Here is a 21751-nt window from a genome sequence, read left to right on the forward strand (position 1 = left end):
GGAGTTTGTGATTGTAAAAAAAAAAACGTTGTTGTGCGGGTACATTGAAAATGGCGCATGAACAGCAAAGCCTCAATATCTTCAGGGGGACCGCCATGGTGATGATGGCTTCTCCGAAGGCACAGAGATCTGTACCAGGCAAGTGACGACAATCTCTAATATATAGGATGTAGTCTGCCAGGGCACCACAGTACATCTCTTCGCTGTCCTGGTGAAACGGAATCCAGCCTCCCAGGATCCAAATAAGCCCCAATGGTTTTCAGTGCAGAACTTGAAATAATTCTGCCCACCATTTTTTGCCAAAAGCTGTGCAATCCTGCTCAGAAATATCTGAAGTAAAATCAACAAATATTATTTATCCTCTACACAAAATAAACATTCAACACAAAAGTCAGTCACCATTGTGCTGCAGTATAGGATTTCAGTAGGAATTCATTTTTCATAACCTATTAGTAAATATGCATGGTGATGGTATAAGGTGTACAGCAAGTTTTCTGCCATATTCCAAGAATACTTTTGGTCTGTGGTGGGCATATGTAAAAACTGTTGATTGTTTTCTGTTGTAGTTATTATTCTAATGTGTGTATTATTCCCAGTGGGGCAATGGTTATAACATGTGATTTTGTTTGCATGTGTGATTGTTATTAGAATGTGGTTAGTATGCCTAGTGGTGTTGTGGTACCCAGAGTTACTTCCAGCATGGTTATGACGTTAACTGGTGGATATTTGTCGGTAGAGTAGTGGTAGTAAGTGGTGGTTATATGCTGGTGAGGTGTAGTAGATGTTTGGATGGTTAATTGATGGTACTGTAGTTTACTTATGAGTTTGTATTAGTAAGGGATAGTTGCTTGATGTTAGTGTTGTAGGGGTAACTAGCATTGTGTGTTTCTTATAATCACACACTTGAACGTCAATGGGGCAAATAGTTTTTCCCCTACCGTTTTTGCGCAAAGCAACCATTTGCATGCAGGGTGGAGATGGTAGCTGATGTTCTTTGCTGGCAGGGCTGTGCTGCGATCAGGTAATTTATGCATCTGGTAATAACTGGTAATTATTTTCAACTGGAGTTGTGGTGGGAGCTGGCAACATATGTACAAGGACTGACTGCAGTTTTTGTTTTCTGCGCTGGTCCTTAGGAGGGGAGTGGCGCCTTAAGTACGAACGTTCTCTGCGTGAGATCGACTTCACGAAAAAACGCCTTCAGCAGGACTTCGAAGACAAGTTGGAGGTGGAGCAGCAGAGCAAACGGCAGCTAGAGCGAAGGGTAAGTCATTCAACAATACAGATTAGTAATACTCATTACAGCTGTGGAACATATTTCTTGCCTTTTGACCCACCGAAACATTGGGGTCTGCAGACGAAGTCATCATTTATTGTCCCGGCCTACGAGTGGCTAATGAGTACTCATAGTGGAAGCCTGGAGTCGTGGTCAGTGGTATTGTTAGATTGTCTCTTTGGCTGTACTCTGTGGATTAAATGTGTAGCAAATCTAATGGGAACTATCAGCCCAAACATCTATCTTCATTGAGTATCACATAGAAGCGCTAGATGTATCTTTCTCAAACTTGAAGACTACATGTTCACTTTTTAAATGTTTCTTTTATTCTTATCATTAGTAGAACATTCTTGAAAGTTGAATATCAAAATCAGTTTGGAGATTACACATGCCTTCTGTGGGCCTGCCTGCTTTGCAGTCTTTAACTACGGAGGCTTGCTTCTCTTCCGTGCGTGAATGAAGCTTCCTGAAGAGCTCAATGTTGAACTCTCTAAGTGCCTGACAAAAGTTATATTGGCAAAGTGCCTGCCCCTCTGAGAGTCTTTCCTATACCATTCTTGAGTTCGCTTCTGAGTTTCTTAATTTTGTTGCATTCTTCTGTGATCACATACGGTTGTGGTGCTTTCCAGAGAACTCAACTACTCCCTGAAAACACATTGTGTCTTATATTAGGCTTCTCCAACAAGTAGCTCCTGAGCTGCTGGTAGCTCTCCAGTTACCTGTGTGCAGCTCTCACGAGTGAAGCCCAGCCTATGACACGCTTTGACTTAATTGAAATAATTTGAGTATACCAAAAATGAAAAGTGTCTATTTAGGACAAAAACGTGTCTATTTTCATATCCAGTAATATCCAAAACATATTTAAAGCTGATAGTTAACCTATTGCTATTAAGTATTACCCATGTAGATGTTTTCTAGATAACAACTGTTTACATTACTACTGCAGAGCTGCTCGAGGTAGTCATTGTCAGTAATATTGCATAGGGTGGCCACCAATGTAACCTTGACTGATGTGGTCATTAATATACACTAATAATAGTAGTAGCTCGTAATGATTTGCAGTAAACCAAGGAAGCTCTTATTACTGGAGAGATTGGAAACCCCTGTCTTCTAGATGTTGCCATATTTGCAGTGCAACTTCATGAGAGCGGGCTGGGCTCAGTGGAATATCCCAGCAGTGCCTTTTCTCTGGGCACAGCCCCATGACACGCAGGCAGAAATGTCTCTGTGCTTGCTTACAGAAGAGAAGGTGGCATTCTCCAGGCACTCAGTCCACATTACACAGTGCTGAGCAGATCAGAGATCTGGGAATGCAAGGATACATTATGAATGGCGCAGCAGAATGTGGAAGTAATTTCGACTAGAGAGAATGCAAAGCGAGCTCAGTGCGGCGAAGGAGATGCTTTTCAGACTCTCAGCCCTCGTTAAGATGATTCAAGGAGCACTAGAAGGATGACTTGAACATCACTCAGTACAAGTCACTAGGCCCTGGTATGTGTGTGCTGGTGGTCCATGCTTGCTACTCACCCATTCTTTCTGTGTTTGATGCATTCCTCGCAGCTGGCCGACCTGCAAGCTGATAATGAGGAGACTCAGCGAGCCCTGCAGCAGCTGAAGAAGAAGTGCCAGAGAATGACGTCGGAGTTGCAGGACACCAAACTGCACCTCGAGGGGCAACAAGGACGGAACCATGACCTGGAGAAAAAGCAGCGCAGGTGGGTGATGTGGGATGGGGTTGGCAGGATCAGTGCGCAAGGCGTGCAGTTCAGAATGTAGGCTGGCCGTAACATGGAAAATGAGGTCTGGGCTAAATGTAATATAGACAGATTAGATATGGACCTAGTTGCACGGTAATTGCTGAATATATTGTCCGGAGTAATATGAACCCCTTCAAGCATGACACGTTTGTAACCTGTATACTGTGCAATTGATGTTGTGGTGTAACTTGTGTACTGTGGAATGTAAGTTAAGAATAAAACACTGTTGACATTATGGGCTAGGTGTGCTTTGGACACATCAGATATTGACTGGCTATTATGTAACACTTTAAAATATTGTCTGGGCCTAGTGTGAAATTAGGAAAATTTCCCCATGCCTGTGGGGACCGTGGAACAATTACACCATTCAATCCTTTACAGAATGCAGGTGCACAATGAGCATCAACAGTGCTAGAAAGAACCTTCTGAAGACTATCAGTGTCCGAATGTTTCCTGGAATTGGAAGTATTCCAAAATAAACTCTCCAGCAAGAGTACCCTGCAGCACCTTAAGCAGCATTGCTGCCAAAACTTTCCTACAAAGAAGGAAAAAGTAGACCTGCTAGGCTTAGCATTAGAAGGGTTGAAAACCGCCCTGTGCCTTTAAGAGAACTAGAGGTTTCAAATCCCATGATGCTTTTTTACTGGCACTGGCCTGTCAGAGCCAGTTCATTTGTTCTAACTTGTGAGAGTGGGACCTTAGAAACATTGTGATGGGTGGGGGCTAAGCCTGATGCATAAGATGGGCCACCCCCACCCATTTATGCCCCTATTAAAATCTCTGGTGTCTAGTGAGCCTTCAGCCCCCTCCTCCCTCCCCTGGGGCAGATTGGAGGAAATCACCTTCAATATGCCCCAGATGGGGGACAGAAAGACTGCTGGGTGTTATTTGGAAGGGGTGGGGGCTAGTCTGTGTGGCCACCGCCACCCATTTATGCCCTTTTTATTTTTAATCCGAGGAGTCTAGTGGTATTTCTGCCCAAGGAGGAGAGTGGCACTAGCCCATTGCGAGGTGGGCACCCTCTCCTTCAAAATCCACTCTCTGGTGGTCTTGTCTGCTTTTTTGTGTGCCCCCCCCTCCCAGCCGGGCGAGGGGGCGATTAAAGGAAAAAACCATCAATATGCCCCCGATGAGGGGCAGAAAGACTGCTTGTGGTTGTTTGGGATGAGTGTGTACTAGGCCTGATGCCTGAGTGTCCGTCCTCACCCATTTATGCCCCTATTAAAATTCCTGTGGCCTAGTGAGCTTTCTGCCCCCCCTCACGCCATCCAGGGGCAGATTAGAGGTAGCAAACTCCACCCCCGCACCCCCTGCCCCTTAGCGGGAGGAGGGGGCAAAAAGACTTTTGGGAAAGGGGTAGCATTAGCCCATTGCAGGGGGGGCACTCCCCCACTAAAAAGTAGTTCTTGGGGTTAGTGGGTGGATCCCTGCTTGGGGATCTCCCTCCTGCAGTGATCCCGAAGCAGGTATCCACTAGGGAAAGGTATAGTTAGAGAGGGGGTTCTCCCCTTTCTAACAATACCTCTCCTGTCTGAATCCGTGTGGGGCTCATTTCACGTTCACGGCTTCAGTGCCTATCGGTTTATTTCACTTTCAGTTTTAATGACTACAGCACGCTATGCACTCTGATTGTCATTACAACATTTAAAAAAATTGATTTGGAAGCTACTTCCCAACCAGAGACGTTTTAAGGCATGGGCAAAGTGGGCTCTGGCCCAGGGCCCCAGCCTTTTAGGGGGCCCCCTAATAGAGACAGATCTGTTCTTGTCCTGATGAACTTGAATTATTATTCGACAGTATGTTGTAAAAAGCATTTTCCTTTAAATAATTTTTAATGTGGGTAATATGTGTGATTCTATTACAGACATTTTGGAGACAAATGGTTTGTTTATGTTTCATGCAACATCCATAATAAACGTTTCTCTTAGATCAGTAAGGGACTTGACATATGAGTAATGGGAGGGGGTCAGAGAGATTTTTTTTAGCAATATTGGTGCGCTACTGCTGTGTTACAACACTGACAACACACATCACTATTCCTGAATATTAGATGTAAATGCATTTTGAATTTGGACAAGTCTGCAGTGCACTGTCAGTGACCTGGCTAAAGAGTAATGAAAGAGCTGAAATTAAATCATAAAATCAAAGCTGTTCCGAACAGGGGCCCCCAAAATGGGTTTGGCCCAGGGCCCCCAAAATCCTTAAAACGTCCCTGTTCCCAACAGCCCATAATGAAATTAAAAAAAGGAAATCCCCCTGGCAACCGCACCAGAGGGATGCCCTGACGCAAGTGCTAGGATGGGCTCGAGCTGTCCATAGCACCTGAGCACTGGTGCTGTGGATATCTTCAGCACATCCATAGCACCCACGCGGTTAACAAATACAAGCCCCTTGAGGAAGATCCAACCTTCCTATGCCTTGAGCCTAAATTAGATTTGAGATTTGCATGCCTGATGTGCTGTCTAGAAGAACATGCTTCGGCACCAGAGACCTCAGTTCCTCCTGACAGAGAAAGCAAGAGGATAGATGCGGCTGGAAAGAATATTTGAGGTACTTGCCACCACAGTGCTCAAAGTTGCAAGTGCTAGAGCCTTTGTAGGATGACGCAACCATTCCCTATGGGAAACAATGCAACATTTGCTAATGACATTCACAGTGACAGAAAGCAAGACTTTCATGTGTCTAGAAGGACTTACTGTTGTCTTATCAAGGAATAAGTGCGAGCATTGATTCAGCTGAAAGGGCTTATTTCGGCATTATACTTAGAAGATCTTCGTTGCCTTGTCTCTCATCTCTAAAGTCTGCCAATCAGTTAAAATGGTTTAAAGTAACTGTTTTCCGATAACACTTTATTTGTAAAGCACACAGAGGAAGAGATGCTCGTCATGAATACATAGGCAAGACCCCTCAAAGCAGTGAGTCTAGAAGTGAGTCTAGAAGAGTGTAAAAAAAGTGTTTAGCTCATTCTTCCTCACTAAGACTGTTGCTATTACCACAGACACATGATTCAGTTGCCTTATGGATCATACCAACCTCACCAGCAGCTGCAGCAGAGATGTATATACCAGCCAAGCAAGGTACTAAATCCGAATTTTCCAGTAAACATCAGGCCGTAAATTAATCAGGTTGACCATTGCCCAATTAAAAACAATAATTCGCTAATTTCCCTGGCCGAACTCCACCCTGGTACAGTACAGCCCTGGTAGAGTGCAGCCCTGGTAGATTCCAACTTAAAAAATAGTACAAGTGACGGATGACTGCAAGATGTCCTTCGCAATATATACATGCTTTATTTCAAAATCCAACCTTGTTCACTTACACAATTGGCAACAAAACACCACATAGCCATCCTGCACAAGACAGCATCTGTGCTTCTAAAGAAGGGAGCAATAGAACTTGTTGCCCGGCATCAAAGGAGGAACAGCATTTATTTAAGTTATGTCTTCATAACCAAGAAAAGGCACTTCTACAAATGGACAAAAGGGATAGGTTCAACACGCAAGTATTTAATTATATATTTCCTCAACTCAGAAAGGGAGAGTGTGTGTACTTGATGGACAGAAACTACCATATGTTTCCTTGCAACTTATGCAACTCGTGTCATTGTAATTGCTATGGTTTTCTCCAGAGAGAAGTGTAAAACTCTCCCAACATCGAACAAGTGTTCTAAAGAAATGTCTACCTCGATAGAAACATAGGAGACAAGGAAAATAGGAAGTTTATTTGTTTCTTAACGGAGAAGACACTTTACCATTATGATGACCTATCTTTCAGCCTGAAGTCTGCCCCTTGGACCATTTCGAAATGCATGTCAGTTTTAGCATCTTAACCTCATCATCCAAAGATCTTCATTCACCCCCATCCTGAACAACTGGCATCCAAAGATCTTTGTTTACTCACGCCTGAACGACTGGCTAATCAAAGTAAGCAATCCAGCAAAAGGATTCATATTACACTGTGAGCTTCCTTCATTGGCTAGATCTGCGAATACATTTTCAGAAGTCAATCGTGTCTTCAGCCCAAGCACTGGTATACCTAGGATCAATTAAAATCATAGTGCACGGAAAAGTGTCTCCTTCTGAGGACACGTGTCCTCCATTTACATTAAATGCCAATGTATCATGAATACAACAAATCCAACAGCACAACAAATATTTATTCGCTAATGGGATCAATGAATGCCTACAAATGGATTGTCCCTAGTGCAAGCCTGCATACGAGTCCTCCACAACCATACTTGGAAGACCAGTAGTGTCAGTAGTGAACAACTGGGACAACAAAGTGTGTTTGACATGAACTCTAAGTAACTGATATCTCTCTGGTAGTCTGCAGTGCACATCTAGGCAATTTATCTGTCAAAAGCTTATGGTCAGTGAAGGAGAGCTCTTAGCGCATCAACCTTATGGAGATCAACGCAGTTGATCTTGGATTATAAATGTTTCTACAACCCTTGGCTTAGATTCTGGTGGAGTCAGACAACACTGAATGCACTAAAAAACGGGGGCTGCAGGGCAACCAGGTTCAGGTCACTGTCCTTGGAAGCACAGATGATTTGATCACTACTATTTGCCAGAAACCTGTTGAAAAAGGCAATTCATTTTCTGGAATACAGAGTCAACAAGCGGATTGTCTCATCAGGTTCTACAAGTAAAACCACAAATGGTTATTAGACGACTCAGTCATTCACAGTGTCGTCCCAGATGTAGACCAATTTCTAACTGATCAAAGCGCCAAATGCCCCAACTCTAGGAAATGGGACCAAGGATCAACTGGTCATGGTAATTACCTTACACCTTTCCCCTCTTTCCTCTGATTCCATCAGTACTCCTGAAGGTGCAGTCCTTACATGCAAGATGGATTCTGAATGGCCCTTACCATGGTGGCTTCCAGATCTGCTACAGATGCCCTTACATGTCACACACAAGTCTACTGTGTAAACCAAACCTATTGACTAGATTAAAGTCAATTGTTTTACAGATCCTGTCATCACTAAGTTTGGCAGCATGAAATCAAACATTTTGATTACATAAATTTGCTCCTGTCTTGAATGAACAGTTTAAAAAGAACCTAAGAAACCTGCACCGAGTTCCTCCTGATGCCTTAAAATGAAAGATATTTTGGTTATGGTGCTAACAAAATAACTTTGATTGTATCGTTTGACATGAAGAAATGAATGCTTACTAAATTTGGTCAATTCTACGCTTCAATTTATTTTCATTAAAATCCATTTGGTGGCAATAGTGACATTCAAAAAATACTCTCATCGGCTTTCCTTCTTCAAGCTACCAGTAGTTAAAGACTTTCCTTGAGTTTGAAGGAAAATGGGTATGCCTTAATTACCATAGGAGCTCAGTTTAGTGTTATCAAGATGAATGGGCCATCCCCTTTAGCCCATCCCCAAAGCTTCATTGCAGCACCTTGCCTGGACGAAAGGTTTTTTGATAGCCAACACTTCTAACAAAGTGTTAGTGTGTTATACGCTCTCTCTGCTGAACCCTATGCCATTTTCACTCCAGTAGGGTAGTAACAAGAACTCATCCCTTGTTATTACCCATGGTGATGTCAGAATTCCACCTTAGTCATGCCAGTATTTTTCTGGTATTTATCAGCAATCCTTCTACGATACCTGGACGCTTTCTGCATTTGTTCGATGTTAGGAGAATTTTACACCTCTTATCTGGAGAAAAAACTATCAATTAGGAAGTCTAACTGGGTCTTCATTAACTTTGGTCCTGCTCATACAGGTTTAGCACCCTTGAAACAGACTCGCTTGGTGGATTGTTGTGTGCGGATCTTTAATCTCTCTATGCTTCCAGTTGGCACATAAGCCTCTATTCTAAAGTGTAAGCCTAACTCAACCTAGTCTAAAACAGCTATTGTGGCCTGGTTGCGAAATATTCCATAAGAAGAAATTTGTAGAGCAATAATTTGGAAATATATTTGTATGCATCCAAGATACTATTGTCATGATAGTGACACAAGAGCTAACTTGATGTTGCTCAAGCCACACCTAATCTCTTAAGTGTACTAGTGTTTGCTTCTGTTTTTTCTGGTTCTTGTCCCTTAGTGCCAAGTGTCACTATGTTGGGGTTAGCTTGTTGCCTTATTTTAATGCTTTTGACTATCAATCAAGAGCCTACGAAGCAAAAGAAATGGTTACTAAATATGCATTAATAGTTCCGCATCGCACTAGTCTTTTATGAAATTACAAACAACCCTCTCGCCATCTTAGTTTTTGTCTCTGCCATGCTGGAAAAGGGTTATTTAGGATTCATTTCAATGTTTCTGTCAAAGGGAACTGGCTCCAAGAGTCAACTGCCAATACAAGGCATTTTAAGCCATTGATAGACTTTGGAAGGTGCACTTTAGCACTAAATATATTAATTTTGCTCCTGCTTTTTAGGTCTTGCTGAGCCATCGCATGTTCTGCTCCGAGACATTTAGTATCGGGGTTTTCAAAGTGCTGCCACAGCAGGCTTTTGGTGGCCTAGCGCTTGCGTTCACGGGAGCGTGCACGCGCGCAGCCGCCATCTGCCTCCCTTCCAGCGCTTCCCGGCTGACCGAGCTTAGCCGTGTATGATTCCCAATGAAGCTCCCGCAGGTGCACATCTCCGTCCTATCTCCTCAATTATAATATAAGTTTTTCTGTTGTGATGTCATGAATTGATGGGTCTTCCATGGTTTATGATCTCACTTAGCACATATTACCGAAAGACATACAATCTTTAATTATTTATGCACCTTCCGTGATTGTTTTCGAGTGATTACTTGGTGGTTTTTGCAAATTGAGTTCTCAATAGCAAACTTGAGCGCTACCTGCTTTTGGGCATTGTCATATTGCACTCAGGCTTTCCATCTATTACTGTTAATTAAATCCTGACCCTACTCACAGACACTCTCACTCTCTCACAGGCCCTGTCACAGACTCTCTCTCACAGACTCTCTCTCACAGACACTCTCTCACAGATACTCTCTCCCAGACAAACTCTCACACAGACACTCGCACAGACACTCTCTCACAGACACTCTCACAGACTCTCACAGACTCTCACTCTCTCACAGACACTCTCACAGACACTTTCTCACAGACACTCTCTCACAGACTCACTCTCACACACACTCTCACAGAAACTCTCTCACAGACTCACTTTCACACACACTCTCACACAGACACTCTCTCACAGACACTCTCAGACTCTCTCTCACAGACACTCTCAGACTCTCTCTCACAGACACTCTCACAGACTCTCTCTCACACTCACAGACACTCTCTCATAGACACTCTTACACTCACACTCTCTCACAGACACTCTTTCACAGACTCACTCTCACACTCTCACACATACTCTCTCACACACTCTCTCACACACACTCTCACACACTCTCTCACACACTCTCTCACAGACACTCTCTCATAGACACTCTCTCACAGACTCACGCTCTCACAGACTCACGCTCTCACAGACTCATGCCCTCCCAGACTCATGCCCTCCCAGACTCATGCCCTCACAGACTCACGCTCTCACAGACACTCTCTCACAGACACTCTCTCACAGACACTCTCACAAAGATACTCTCCCACAGACTCAGACTCTCTCACTCTCTCACAGACTCTCACACAGACACTTTCTCACAGAAACGCTCATAGACTTTCTGTCACAGACACTCTCAGACACTCTCTCAGACTCTCTCACAGACTCTCCCACAGACTCTCTCACAGACACTCTCTCACGGACACTCTCTCACAGACACTCTCACAGACTCTTACACTCTCACAGACACTCTTTCACAGACACTCTCTTACACTCCCACTCTCACAGAGATTCTTTCACAGACTCACACTCTCACACAGACACTCTCACAGACACGCTCTCACAGACACGCTGTCACAGACACGCTCTCACAGACACGCTGTCACAGACACGCTCTCACAGACACAGACACGCTCTCACAGACACGCTCTCACAGACTCTCTCTCGCATACTCTCTCTCACAGACACTTTCTCACAGACACTTTCTCACAGACACTTTCTCACAGACACTTTCTCACAGACACTCTCTCACAGATACTCTCACAGACTCACTCTCACACAGACACTCACACAGACACTCTCACACAGACACTCTCACACAGACACTCTCTCACAGACACTCTCTCTCAGACTCTCTCTCAGACACTCTTACAGACACTCTCACTCTCATAGACACTCTCACAGATACTGTCTTACTCTCACACTCTCTCACAGACACACTTTCACAGACACTCTCACAGACACACTTTCACAGACACTCTCACACTCTCTCACATAGACACTTTCACAGACACTCTCACAGACTCTCTCTCACAGACTCTCTCTCACAGACACTCTCTCACAGACACTCCCTCACAGTCACTCCCTCACAGACACTCTCTCACAGACTCTCTTTCACAGACTCTCAGACAGACTCTCTCAGACACTCTCAGACTCTCTCACAGACACTCACAGACTTTCACGCTCTCTCACAGACTCTCACAGACACTCTCTCACAAACACTCTCTCACAAACACTCTCACAGACACTCTCTCACAGACACACTCTCACAGACTCTCACAGACACTCTCTCACATACGGTCACAGACTCTCTCACAGACCCTTTAAGTGAGGCATTTTCATTCGGTCCAGCTGAACGTGAAAATAAATAAGCATTGGCATAGTCAATAGGTCTCGCCTTTGGGACCTTATGTGTTTGGTTATCCAGCACAATATCCTTGGTGCAACAAAATTAACTGTTACATGGCTAAACACTTCTAAGGTCCCAAAGGCGAGACCTATTGGCTATGCCAATGCTTGTTTTGTAAAAAAGTATAGGGTTTAAGAGTTCTGCGGTCCCTGCACACAGACGAGAATTATTTTATGGTTTATGACTTCAAGGAAGTTCGCTACAATGCAGAACCAGGAAGAAAAGTAAATACATATTTCTTCTTTGGAAGATAGATTGAGATAGCAGGCTATTGCTGTAATTCCCCTAGTGTAATATGTGCACATTAGACATGGGTTATGGGTGAAGTGAAAACATTATAAAAGGTCTGAGGATTAGTTGGGCACAGATCTAGCTTGGTGGTATTGTGGCATTATTGGATTTTGCATGAGTGTAATGGGGAAACAATAGAAGTGGGCTAAAGGTATATTTATATTCTGGGAAAAAGACTGCCCCATTCCGATTAAAAACGATGCAAGAAATGTATAAAATCTTCTTGATGAATCTGAAAATTAACATGCAGATAATTTGTCTCGGAATCCACGTAATGGTATTCCCCCAAAAATTATCTAATGAGGAATAAACGTTAATGTGTGTGCTTGTGTGCTGACTTTTAAATACTATGTCAATTTAAACAAGTAGACAGACCTCATAAATAGTAGTGGACGGCAGTGGGATGCTGTCAACAGAGGCTTGAAATGAACGCCTCTGCCATAAGTCAAATGCTGAATATGTCCTCCTGCAGGTTGGCAAAATCTGTATAACCTCACAGCTCAGGAACTTGCTAAATATACTGGTAATGGTTTATCTTTCTTCCCTCTGTTTCTTCTTTAAGTGCTTCTCCTGTGCCTTTGGTAATGGTAGCAGATGGGGATAAATAAGCCTGTCACAATTCCAAATTACTTACAACGGTGTGTATTGTATATTTCGAATTTGTGATGATTATAATGAGATTTTCTTTCATTCACTAGGCTTACTTAATTCTTAATTACTCTGAATAAAAAGATTTGAATTAAAAATGTTTGGAGTGATGATATCGTCAAAGCCCTCGATAGTACGCCATGCTAAACTCCTGTTTTTGAAGGACAATAACATTATTTATAAATGTCTATTTTACCTGTGGTTGAAGAAACGTTTAGCATGCCCGAGTGGATTTTAGATTTCCTTTGGTAGCAGGGTTCTTGTTGCCTTGAATTGATCATCAGACTTTTCTCTTGCATAATGTTATGCCAGTGATCCTTGCCAAATGGCTCCACTTGGTAAATGTTCCTGTATGATCACAGCAGGCAGCTAATATAAGTTGCATGTGTTAGAAGCACTAGGCATGTCAACTTAAAAGAGACATCGTTTTTACAAAGAGACCCTGTGCTAACTGGGTCTGCCTGCAGCTCTTGCTGATGCAATAGATGTATCATCCTGTGCTCCTTCAGAGTACATTATGCCATTGCCGTGGTACCTTGGCCTGACCATTGCAGCTATACTGGCTATTAAAAGCACTTTCCTTGAGGACAGCTCTGCTCTGCAACAGCATAAATAGTATCAATCAATCAGTAAATTTATAGAGCGCGCTACTCACCCGTGAGGGTCTCAAGGCGCTAAGGGGGGGGGGGGGGGGGGGGGGAGTGCTGTCATTGCTGGCTGGAATAGCCAGGTGATCCTGGATCAATCGAAGGTGTGCTGGGAGTGAGTTCCATGTCTTTTGCGGCCAGGTAGGAGAATGATCTTCCTCCAGCGGTGGTTCTGTGGATCCGTGGAACGGTTGCGAGGGCGAGGCTGGCTGAGCGGAGCTGGCGGGTGTAGAACGAGAGGCGGTCGTTGAGGTATTCGAGTTCTTTGTCGTGGAGCGCTTTGTGTGCGTGGGTGAGGAGCCTGAACGTGATCCTCTTGTTGACGGGTAGCCAGTGCAGGTTTCTTAGGTGGGCGGATATGTGGCTGTGACGGGGTATGTCGAGGATGAGTCGGGCAGAGGCGTTTTGTATGCGCTGAAGTAGTTTCTGGAGTTTGGCAGTGGTTCCTGTGTCAAGGGCGTTTCCGTAGTCCAGTCGGCTGTTGACGAGGGCCTGGAAGACAGTCTTTCTGGTTTCTGTGGGGATCCACCTGAAGATTTTTTGGAGCATGCGCAGGGTGTTGAAGCAGAATGAGGATACGGCGTTGACTTGCCTGGTCATCGATAGGGAGGAGTCCAGGATGAATCCTAGGTTGCGTGCGTGGTCCGTGGGTGTAGGCGCGGAGCCCAGCGCTGTGGGCCACCAGGAGTCGTCCCAGGCAGAGAGGGAGATTGTCCGAGGATGAGGACCTCGGTCTTGTCTGAGTTCAGCTTCAGGCGACTGAGCTTCATCCATTCTGCGACGTCTTTCATTCCTTCGTGGAGGTTCGTTTTGGCGGTGGCTAGGTCCTTGGTGAGGGAGAGTATCAGTTGGGTGTTGTCGGCGTAGGAGATGATGTTGATGTTGTGTTTGCGTGCGATGGCGGCGAGGGGGCTCATGTAGATATTGAAGAGGGGTTGGGCTGAGTGAGGAGCCCTGGGGTACGCCGCAGATGATCTTGGAGGCCTTGGAGCGGAAGGGAGGAGGCGGACTCTCTGGGTTCTGTCAGAAAGGAATAATGTGATCCAGTCCAGGGCCTTTCCTTGATCCCAGTGTTGTAGAGGTGGGTTATTAGGGTGCGGTGGCAGACGGTGTCAAAGGCTGCCGAGAGATCTAGGAGAATGAGGGTGGTTGTTTCTCCGTTGCCCATCATGGTCCTGATGTCATGGGTGGCTGCGATGAGAGCGGTTTCGGTGCTGTGGTTTGCTCGAAATCTGGACTGGGTGTGGAACAGGAGCCCGCATTACTATCGATGCCCAGGCTGCTGGCGCAAGTCGCCTCTTAGTTCCCATTCTGAATAGTTACCAAATAAAGAGACGGGCGCTGGGAGCAGGTATCACAAGAACAGGATTTATTGCTCATGAGGAGAGCCTGTCATTTCCGACACGAAACAAGGTGTCATCAGGAGGTGCTCTAACAAGTGAGCTGAGACTCCGTCTTTTATACTTTACAAAACACTTGGCATTACAGTCACAGCATTGTGAATCAAAGAAAAGACAACCCCATAATCCTCGTGTCAATCCTACCCCACATGTGTTCACAATAGGGACCCTTGACCTGCTGATAAGAGAGGGGGCAATGATGCAGCTGAATGTTCCGCTGATTATTAGGATGTGTGCGCCTGATCGTAGCCCAGGGGGTGGGGAGGCCAGGATCAATAGTGGGTCCTTTGAAGAGGAGTGACTCCATACAATAAAGGGCAGTAAACAGTGTCTCCCGGCTTAGGCGATGGCCTCGGACATGTGTGGACAGTCCATCGCGGAGGGAGGGTTTGCTAACAGAGGGGTTATTCATGAAAGGAAAGGAGGTGTTGGTCAGGCGCGGCCGTGACTCCCAAGGACAGGGTCTTGCAGAGGAGGAAGGTTTATGACTTGTTCATGTGAGGGAGAAGGAGGGGGTCAGGGTGCGCGCAGGGTCAGAGTCGCACAGAGAGAGAGAGGTCTTATGACCCGTACATGAGAGAACAGGGGCAGTCAGATACAGCTGGGGGGCTATGTCAGCTGAGGCGAAGGATGCTTCTTCAAGAGGGAAATGGGGGGGTGCCTGGGTCAAGCAGGAGGGTTGCCTTTCATAGCAGGGTCGCGCAGAGTGCTGGGTTTCATGGTCTATGCATGTGAGAGTGGGAGGGGGGTGCTCAAATGCGCGCAGGAGGGAAGCCAGTGATTCTAATGAGTGGGCAAGAGGCCAAGGTGCCTAAAATGGCTGTCATGTACATATGGGCACGGGCTTTTACTGGCGGAGTGATACGGTCAATATTTCAGGGTATACGTGGTGCCTACAGGGAGGGGGACGGGAGAGGGCAAATGAACGCTGCTTATGTACATCAATTTTTCTATTTTCCACAGTCGCCCCTTTTTACATAACAGAGTTCATTTTTCTAATTGATGGGGGTGTATATAAACAACAAAGTTCATTTTCCTACCCCTCCTAGTTAAGGGGCGTACATATAAACATGTGGTTGATGAAATAGCATTTGTCAATACTAACATATTTGCACAAAAATCATGAACAGTCGATGTGATGGGCAGAATGCAGCACATAGGAAATTGCATTTGTCGAGTTCCTATCATTTCAAAAGCACTACATAGCATAAATGTTTCTGACTTAAAAATGTGACCAATGAACATTTTGACCAAGCAGTTGAGGGCGGAATCAGTTCAATATACAAAGTCTCTTCGTCACAGTGTCTTTTAGCAGTGAGCCATCACTGGTAGGCTCTAGTCCGTGTCCTTTCGTTGGCGCTGTTGAGCACCGGCGGTGGAGCTATAGGTCCAGCTCGGTTCTATCCTTACGCGTTGCAGGGTGCGGTCAGTCCTCTGCTGTTAGACCACAGTCCTGTTCCCTAAACAATCCGTTTAGCGGCGCCTTATGTTCGGCACCTATATTTCCGTGGCAACACCCTATTCCCACCTGAATGCCGTTCTTCCTTTTGGCGTGAAGTCACATGGAAAAGAGGGTGTGTGTTGTTCAAACAGTCGATAGGAGAGAGGAGGAGTTGGGTCAGAGTTCCTGGGACACACAAAAGAGACCAAGGGAGCAAAGGATAACAAGCAGGCAGGCCCATCAATCGGGCCCAAAGAAGGGGGACGGAGACTCCAGGCACACGTGGGTTAGCAGACGGAGGGCTTCAGGGCAGCCCGTCAAGTTTCATTTTCCACGTTTGAAATTGCTGTCTCGTCCCGCATCTTGTTGCTCTGCAGCTCCACCTTTGGTCGAGGTCACACGTGTCTCAAGATCTGCAGCCAGGCTGTACATCGCATCCGACCCTTCTCCTTCGGTGGTCGTGAATCTTTGAATAGGTACAAAACAAGCTTTTAGAGAACTGGCAGACGAAGACATTTATGCATGTGAGTTCCTCCCTTAATCCTACGCATTTGGGAGATACGCTCATCGGTCACAGTCAGAGGTCTATTACCAAGCAGTGCATATGTCGGCATTCCTACTGAGTTCATGCCAAGTTTACTCATCGTCCTATTTATAACTCAAGTGAGGACAAACAAGATTCCCATCAACTGTGCATTTCATCATATTCAACATTTCGGAACATTTCCCTTCAAGGCTGGCTAACCTTTTCAAACAGGGCGGGGGCGCTATCATCGAGAGTCAGGTAAAACAGGGGTTTCTCGAGGGACGACAGTTACTCATGGTCATCATGTTTATATCCGGGACAGCAGCTGGGGTCTATCAAATGGGGCGGGGATGCTTCGGGCGCTCGCGCTTGGGTGCAAAAGGGGGTGGGGCAATCTGGGCATTGGGGGCCAGTCTGGACATTGACGTTTGTCTCTAACAACGATAAAAATAGGGTGCCTTTGACATATAGTTCCCTTTTTAGGAGGGCCAGATTAGGGGACCTTAGTCGTCTCACCTGTCCTTTCTTTCTTAGCCAATTCGAGTTCATTCATTTTGTAGAAAGGAGAGGTAGTAATATGGCAAATCATAATCAATTTTAGTTTCGGTCAATTTTTCTGAACACCTTCGCGTTCAATAAGTATCCAATCAGACTGGTGCCAGTGAGGCACAATTTTACCACAAAGAGGGAGAGAAAAAAAAAATAGGGAGACTCTCATAGAGAGTGAGAGTCGTCCGCAATCTAAACGAGCCATTCGGTACACGTATGACATGTAGAGAGAGGGAGAGAGAGAAAGAGAGAGAGAGAGAGGGATAAGGGGGTGGTGAGAGAGAGAGAGAGAGAGAGAGAGAGAGAGAGACGTGTACGAAAATAGGTCATTTAGTGCGCTCACAACACAGAACAGCAAAGGTCAGGTAACACGCAAATACAGACAGAGGGAAGACATAAATCCGTACATTACATACACACAAACTCAGACAAGGAAGACAGCACATGCATCACATATATATAAGACATTCACGACAAAACAGAAAACAACAGGTGGCCAACAAAATCCATATTATATCCTACGTATCTTTACTATCCTATTTATCTACGTGCTTAGCTCTTTCTACCCTTCCCTCCTTTTCCTTCTCGCTTGTTATCTCTGCGAGCGTTCTCACTTGCCAATACTTACACCTCGGTTAGTCGATCAGAAATTTAACCTGGTCGTGCTATTTACCCATGGTTGGATCTTAAACCATTTTTCAGTTCCTTCCTTTGGTGGGAAGTTCTCCAGGCTGAGGCAACGGCAAGTATTGATCGGGAGAACAGTCGGACAGCTTGGCTATATCTATAAGAGTGTGAGAAAGGGGGCAGTGCATTTTGAACATCAGCAACATTTCTAACTTCCCAGACGGGTGGTGCCGTGGTAACCCTTACCCACACACTTTTCTTTGTCCTTTCCCTACCTAGTCAAACGTCTAGTTACATTGTCTAACGTGTTATTTCTAGTCAATTTTCGTCATACAGTACCCGTCCAGTTTCTAGGTCAGTCCATCCTCCCAGTCGCTATGTTCTAAGGAGGAACAGTCAGGTTTAAGTCTACGTCTTTTAGAAACTTATCGTTATAAGGACTATTCACATATTCCCTCCTTTCCTTTTCGTCGGTGGTTCGACCATCGCTCTCCCACACTTCAGCCGACGTTCTGACGTGACCTGCAGAAGGGAGGAGAAAGAAGGGGTGGGGCGCAGCATTCAAAGCACATCAGCATGCAGTAGTCCGAAAATGTTTTTACCTACCACATACTCGACCTATCTCCACGCACTGTATTTCTTTACCATCTCGGCGTTTAAGCCCAGAGGGACCAGTAATGTCAGATAGATAATCATTGACGATCCGCGTATCTACATGAGTTACTTGGTCGCAACCCCTTTTTCTGGGTGCAAGGGTGGCGGTCAGGTGGCATTTCTGTGGTGTCGTTTTAAGGGCGTCTAAAACACTTTTCCGGCTGCCTGTGACACATAATGTAGCTGCTAAATATCTGGTCCTTTTTAACCTTCAGCTTTCATCATACTTATTCTTCGCTCACAGTAGCAAAACATCCAAAACTCATTAATGCAACCGCTACAACTATGCTTTCTTTTTCAAAATACTTTTAATAAAAAGTGTTGGTGTATAAATACAGGCCTACAACCCAGTGGACCGGCCACGGAGCAGATTGGAACTGTACATAAGAAGAACGAAGTTGGTGGCAGTTCATTGCATAAAGTGCAGCAGTGCAATAAAATCGTATCAAACTTCCCTACAGAGCAAGCATGATGCATGTCAGTAATTCAGTTTTTCAATTAATTCATTAATTCATTATCCAAATGCTCATTCGCTGTCTAAATTACACCAATTCATTTTCCAAATCATAAGTAGTACCCACCCTAAATCAGTTCTTTGTCCAAACACATGATCAATATCTGTATTGCTTTCTTCTCTAAGCACATAATCACTATCCATCTTATCAACTTTCATTGTCCAAAAATGCACACGTATCTCAGGGCATCAAGATTCGAGCAATCCGGGTGAACAGGGAGTTTGAAAGTTTGGAACAGTCTAACATCAGTCAAAGAGTGGGGAGGGCAGCAACAATTTTCCTACCGGGTCATTCTGGTGTTCCCCCGGAACTGAACAAGTCTGTGCTGTGGCTGTATTTTAGCCATTTCCAAACCGAGGCTGGCGTCGGCAGGAGTGCGTCGATGTCGCGGTTCCCAGTGAGGGGGACGGGGGCGCCCATGCGGAGGGATCGGGGTGCCCCCCGGCTCTCATAGAATCTTCAAAGTTGAGGAGAGAAGGCATGGGGCGTGTGCCCGTCCTGGGCAAAAGACCGCTTTTCGATGTTGACCCTCTTTAAGCAAGAGCATTGGGGCGTCGCTGGAAGCCTCCACCTGGAGGGAGGTGGGGGAGGCTCGTTCGTGTCACCTCCCCCTTCCAGCGACCCCGCGCCGTTCTCCGGCTCCAGTTGTTTTTGGTAAGGCCGTGTCAGGCGATGAAGATGGGGGGGGGGGGGTCGGTGGCTGAGGCAAGACATCCCCCCCCCTTTTTGACATGTGGCGGGACTACCTGTAATTGCCCAGGCGCTGACATGTGGCGGGACTACCTACAATTGTCCAGGCGTCGGCATGTGGCGGGACTTCCTGTAAGCGCCGCCGTCCTTGCTTCAGCTTCGGCCTTCTTTGCGGGCCGGATTCAGGCGAGAGTGAGAGGGAGGGGGTGGTCGGTGGCTGAGGCAAGACAGCCCCCCCCCCCGTGGCCTGCAGGGCAGCAGAGGAGAGGAGAAATGGAGAGGTCCTTATTATTCTTTGGGCCGCCTGCCCAACAGCCTCTCCTTCTGACCGCGGCCAGGCGAGCCTCGCATGCCTCGAGGCCTCGCCTTCCGGATGGGCGTAACCGCGGACCTGTTGCACTTCGGGAGCTTCTGGAATGGGGGTAGGTACCTATTGAATTGTTTCTATTTCATGTGACTGTTATTTGGGCGTGGTGGGCAATGAGGCAGACATGTTTGGAGCAGGAATAGGCAATGGAGCCTAGCTACCTCGTGGCTGCCTTGGTGTCAAGCTTGTCTTCCCTCGCCATTTTTATGTTTCTTATTGCGAGTTATTTCTAACATTTCTTATTTTATTTTTAGCGAAGTTGATAACTCATCAGTGGCCTACTGATTTCGCTCAACTCTTTTTCTTGTATTTTTATGCCATAACCTATTATAAGCTATAGCGACTAGTCCACACTTAATGAACATGTCCTTATTAGGTGTGCCCTCCAGTGGAGCTGGATGGTTCATCTCTAATAAGCGGTCCGGGCTAAACAGGCTACCAACCAGTGGGGAGAAGATAGGCATGACGGATTACAACGGGGACAAAGGTCTGCATTACCTATCTTATCACAGCGGGCAAAGACTAGGCAGAATATTTCTATTCTCCGTTGTTTGGCGGCGGTGAATACCTCAAAAGAACCAATACCGAACAATCAATGTTCGGTCAATCAAACAATCAGTGGGGAGAATAAGTGGGCACGAAAAGTTATCGTTACCTACTCTTTCTCTACCTGTAAAGAGAGACCTTGTTCTTCCCTGTTTGCAGACAAAGAATCTCCAGACAATAATCCACGAACGACAGTTCGGGAAACAGTGGGGGAGGAAGATAGGCACGACGGATTACAACGGGGACAAAAGTCTGCGTTACCTATCCTTCACTGCTTGCAAAGGGAGAGCCTGTTGTTTTCTCCGTTTGCAGACGGTGAATCTCCAGAGGTTTCAACAAAGCGTAATACTAGTATTATCCAAATCAATCATTTCACAATTTGTCGCATTTACGCGACCTTACCCGGACCGGACCGTGTGGGCAGTTCTTCGCCTTCCTCCTTCCAGCGCCCGATCGTTCTCTTACTCCATGATTTTACCGCAGCAGTCCTGTGGGATTCCAGTCAGGACAGTAGGTCACTCGAGAGAGGTCCGTTCAGAATCGGTGAAGTTCATTCAATCGGCAGCCGGACGAGGGCCCTCTCAAGGCAGGTATACTCCGATCATTTAGATGTTCACCTCATCGTCTGGATCTCTCTTACTGGACCTTATGTCACTGATGGACCCCGCGTTGGGACGCCAATTGTGGAACAGGAGCCCGCATTACTATCGATGCCCAGGCTGCTGGCGCAAGTCGCCTCTTAGTTCCCATTCTGAATAGTTACCAAATAAAGAGACGGGCGCTGGGAGCAGGTATCACAAGAACAGGATTTATTGCTCATGAGGAGAGCCTGTCATTTCCGACACGAAACAAGGTGTCATCAGGAGGTGCTCTAACAAGTGAGCTGAGACTCCGTCTTTTATACTTTACAAAACACTTGGCATTACAGTCACAGCATTGTGAATCAAAGAAAAGACAACCCCATAATCCTCGTGTCAATCCTACCCCACATGTGTTCACAATAGGGACCCTTGACCTGCTGATAAGAGAGGGGGCAATGACGCAGCTGAATGTTCCGCTGATTATTAGGATGTGTGCGCCTGATCGTAGCCCAGGG

At 45.8% G+C, this 21751-nt stretch overlaps 1 protein-coding gene across 22 annotated transcripts in view; it reads left to right on the plus strand.

Annotated features, from left to right (window-relative positions):
- MYO18A (myosin XVIIIA) overlaps positions 1–21751 on the plus strand; it is a 778205-nt gene that overhangs the window by 532086 nt on the left and 224368 nt on the right. For all 22 annotated transcript variants that reach the window (XM_086955115.1, XM_086955123.1, XM_086955114.1 and 19 more), the window contains 2 exons: positions 1137–1264; positions 2837–2991. In XM_086955115.1, coding sequence (XP_086811241.1) covers positions 1137–1264; positions 2837–2991 — 283 coding nt within the window. The remainder of the gene's footprint in view (positions 1–1136; positions 1265–2836; positions 2992–21751) is intronic.

This window comes from Lissotriton vulgaris, chromosome 2_1 (assembly GCF_964263255.1).
Source record: "Lissotriton vulgaris chromosome 2_1, aLisVul1.2, whole genome shotgun sequence".
NCBI lineage: Eukaryota > Metazoa > Chordata > Amphibia > Caudata > Salamandridae > Lissotriton > Lissotriton vulgaris.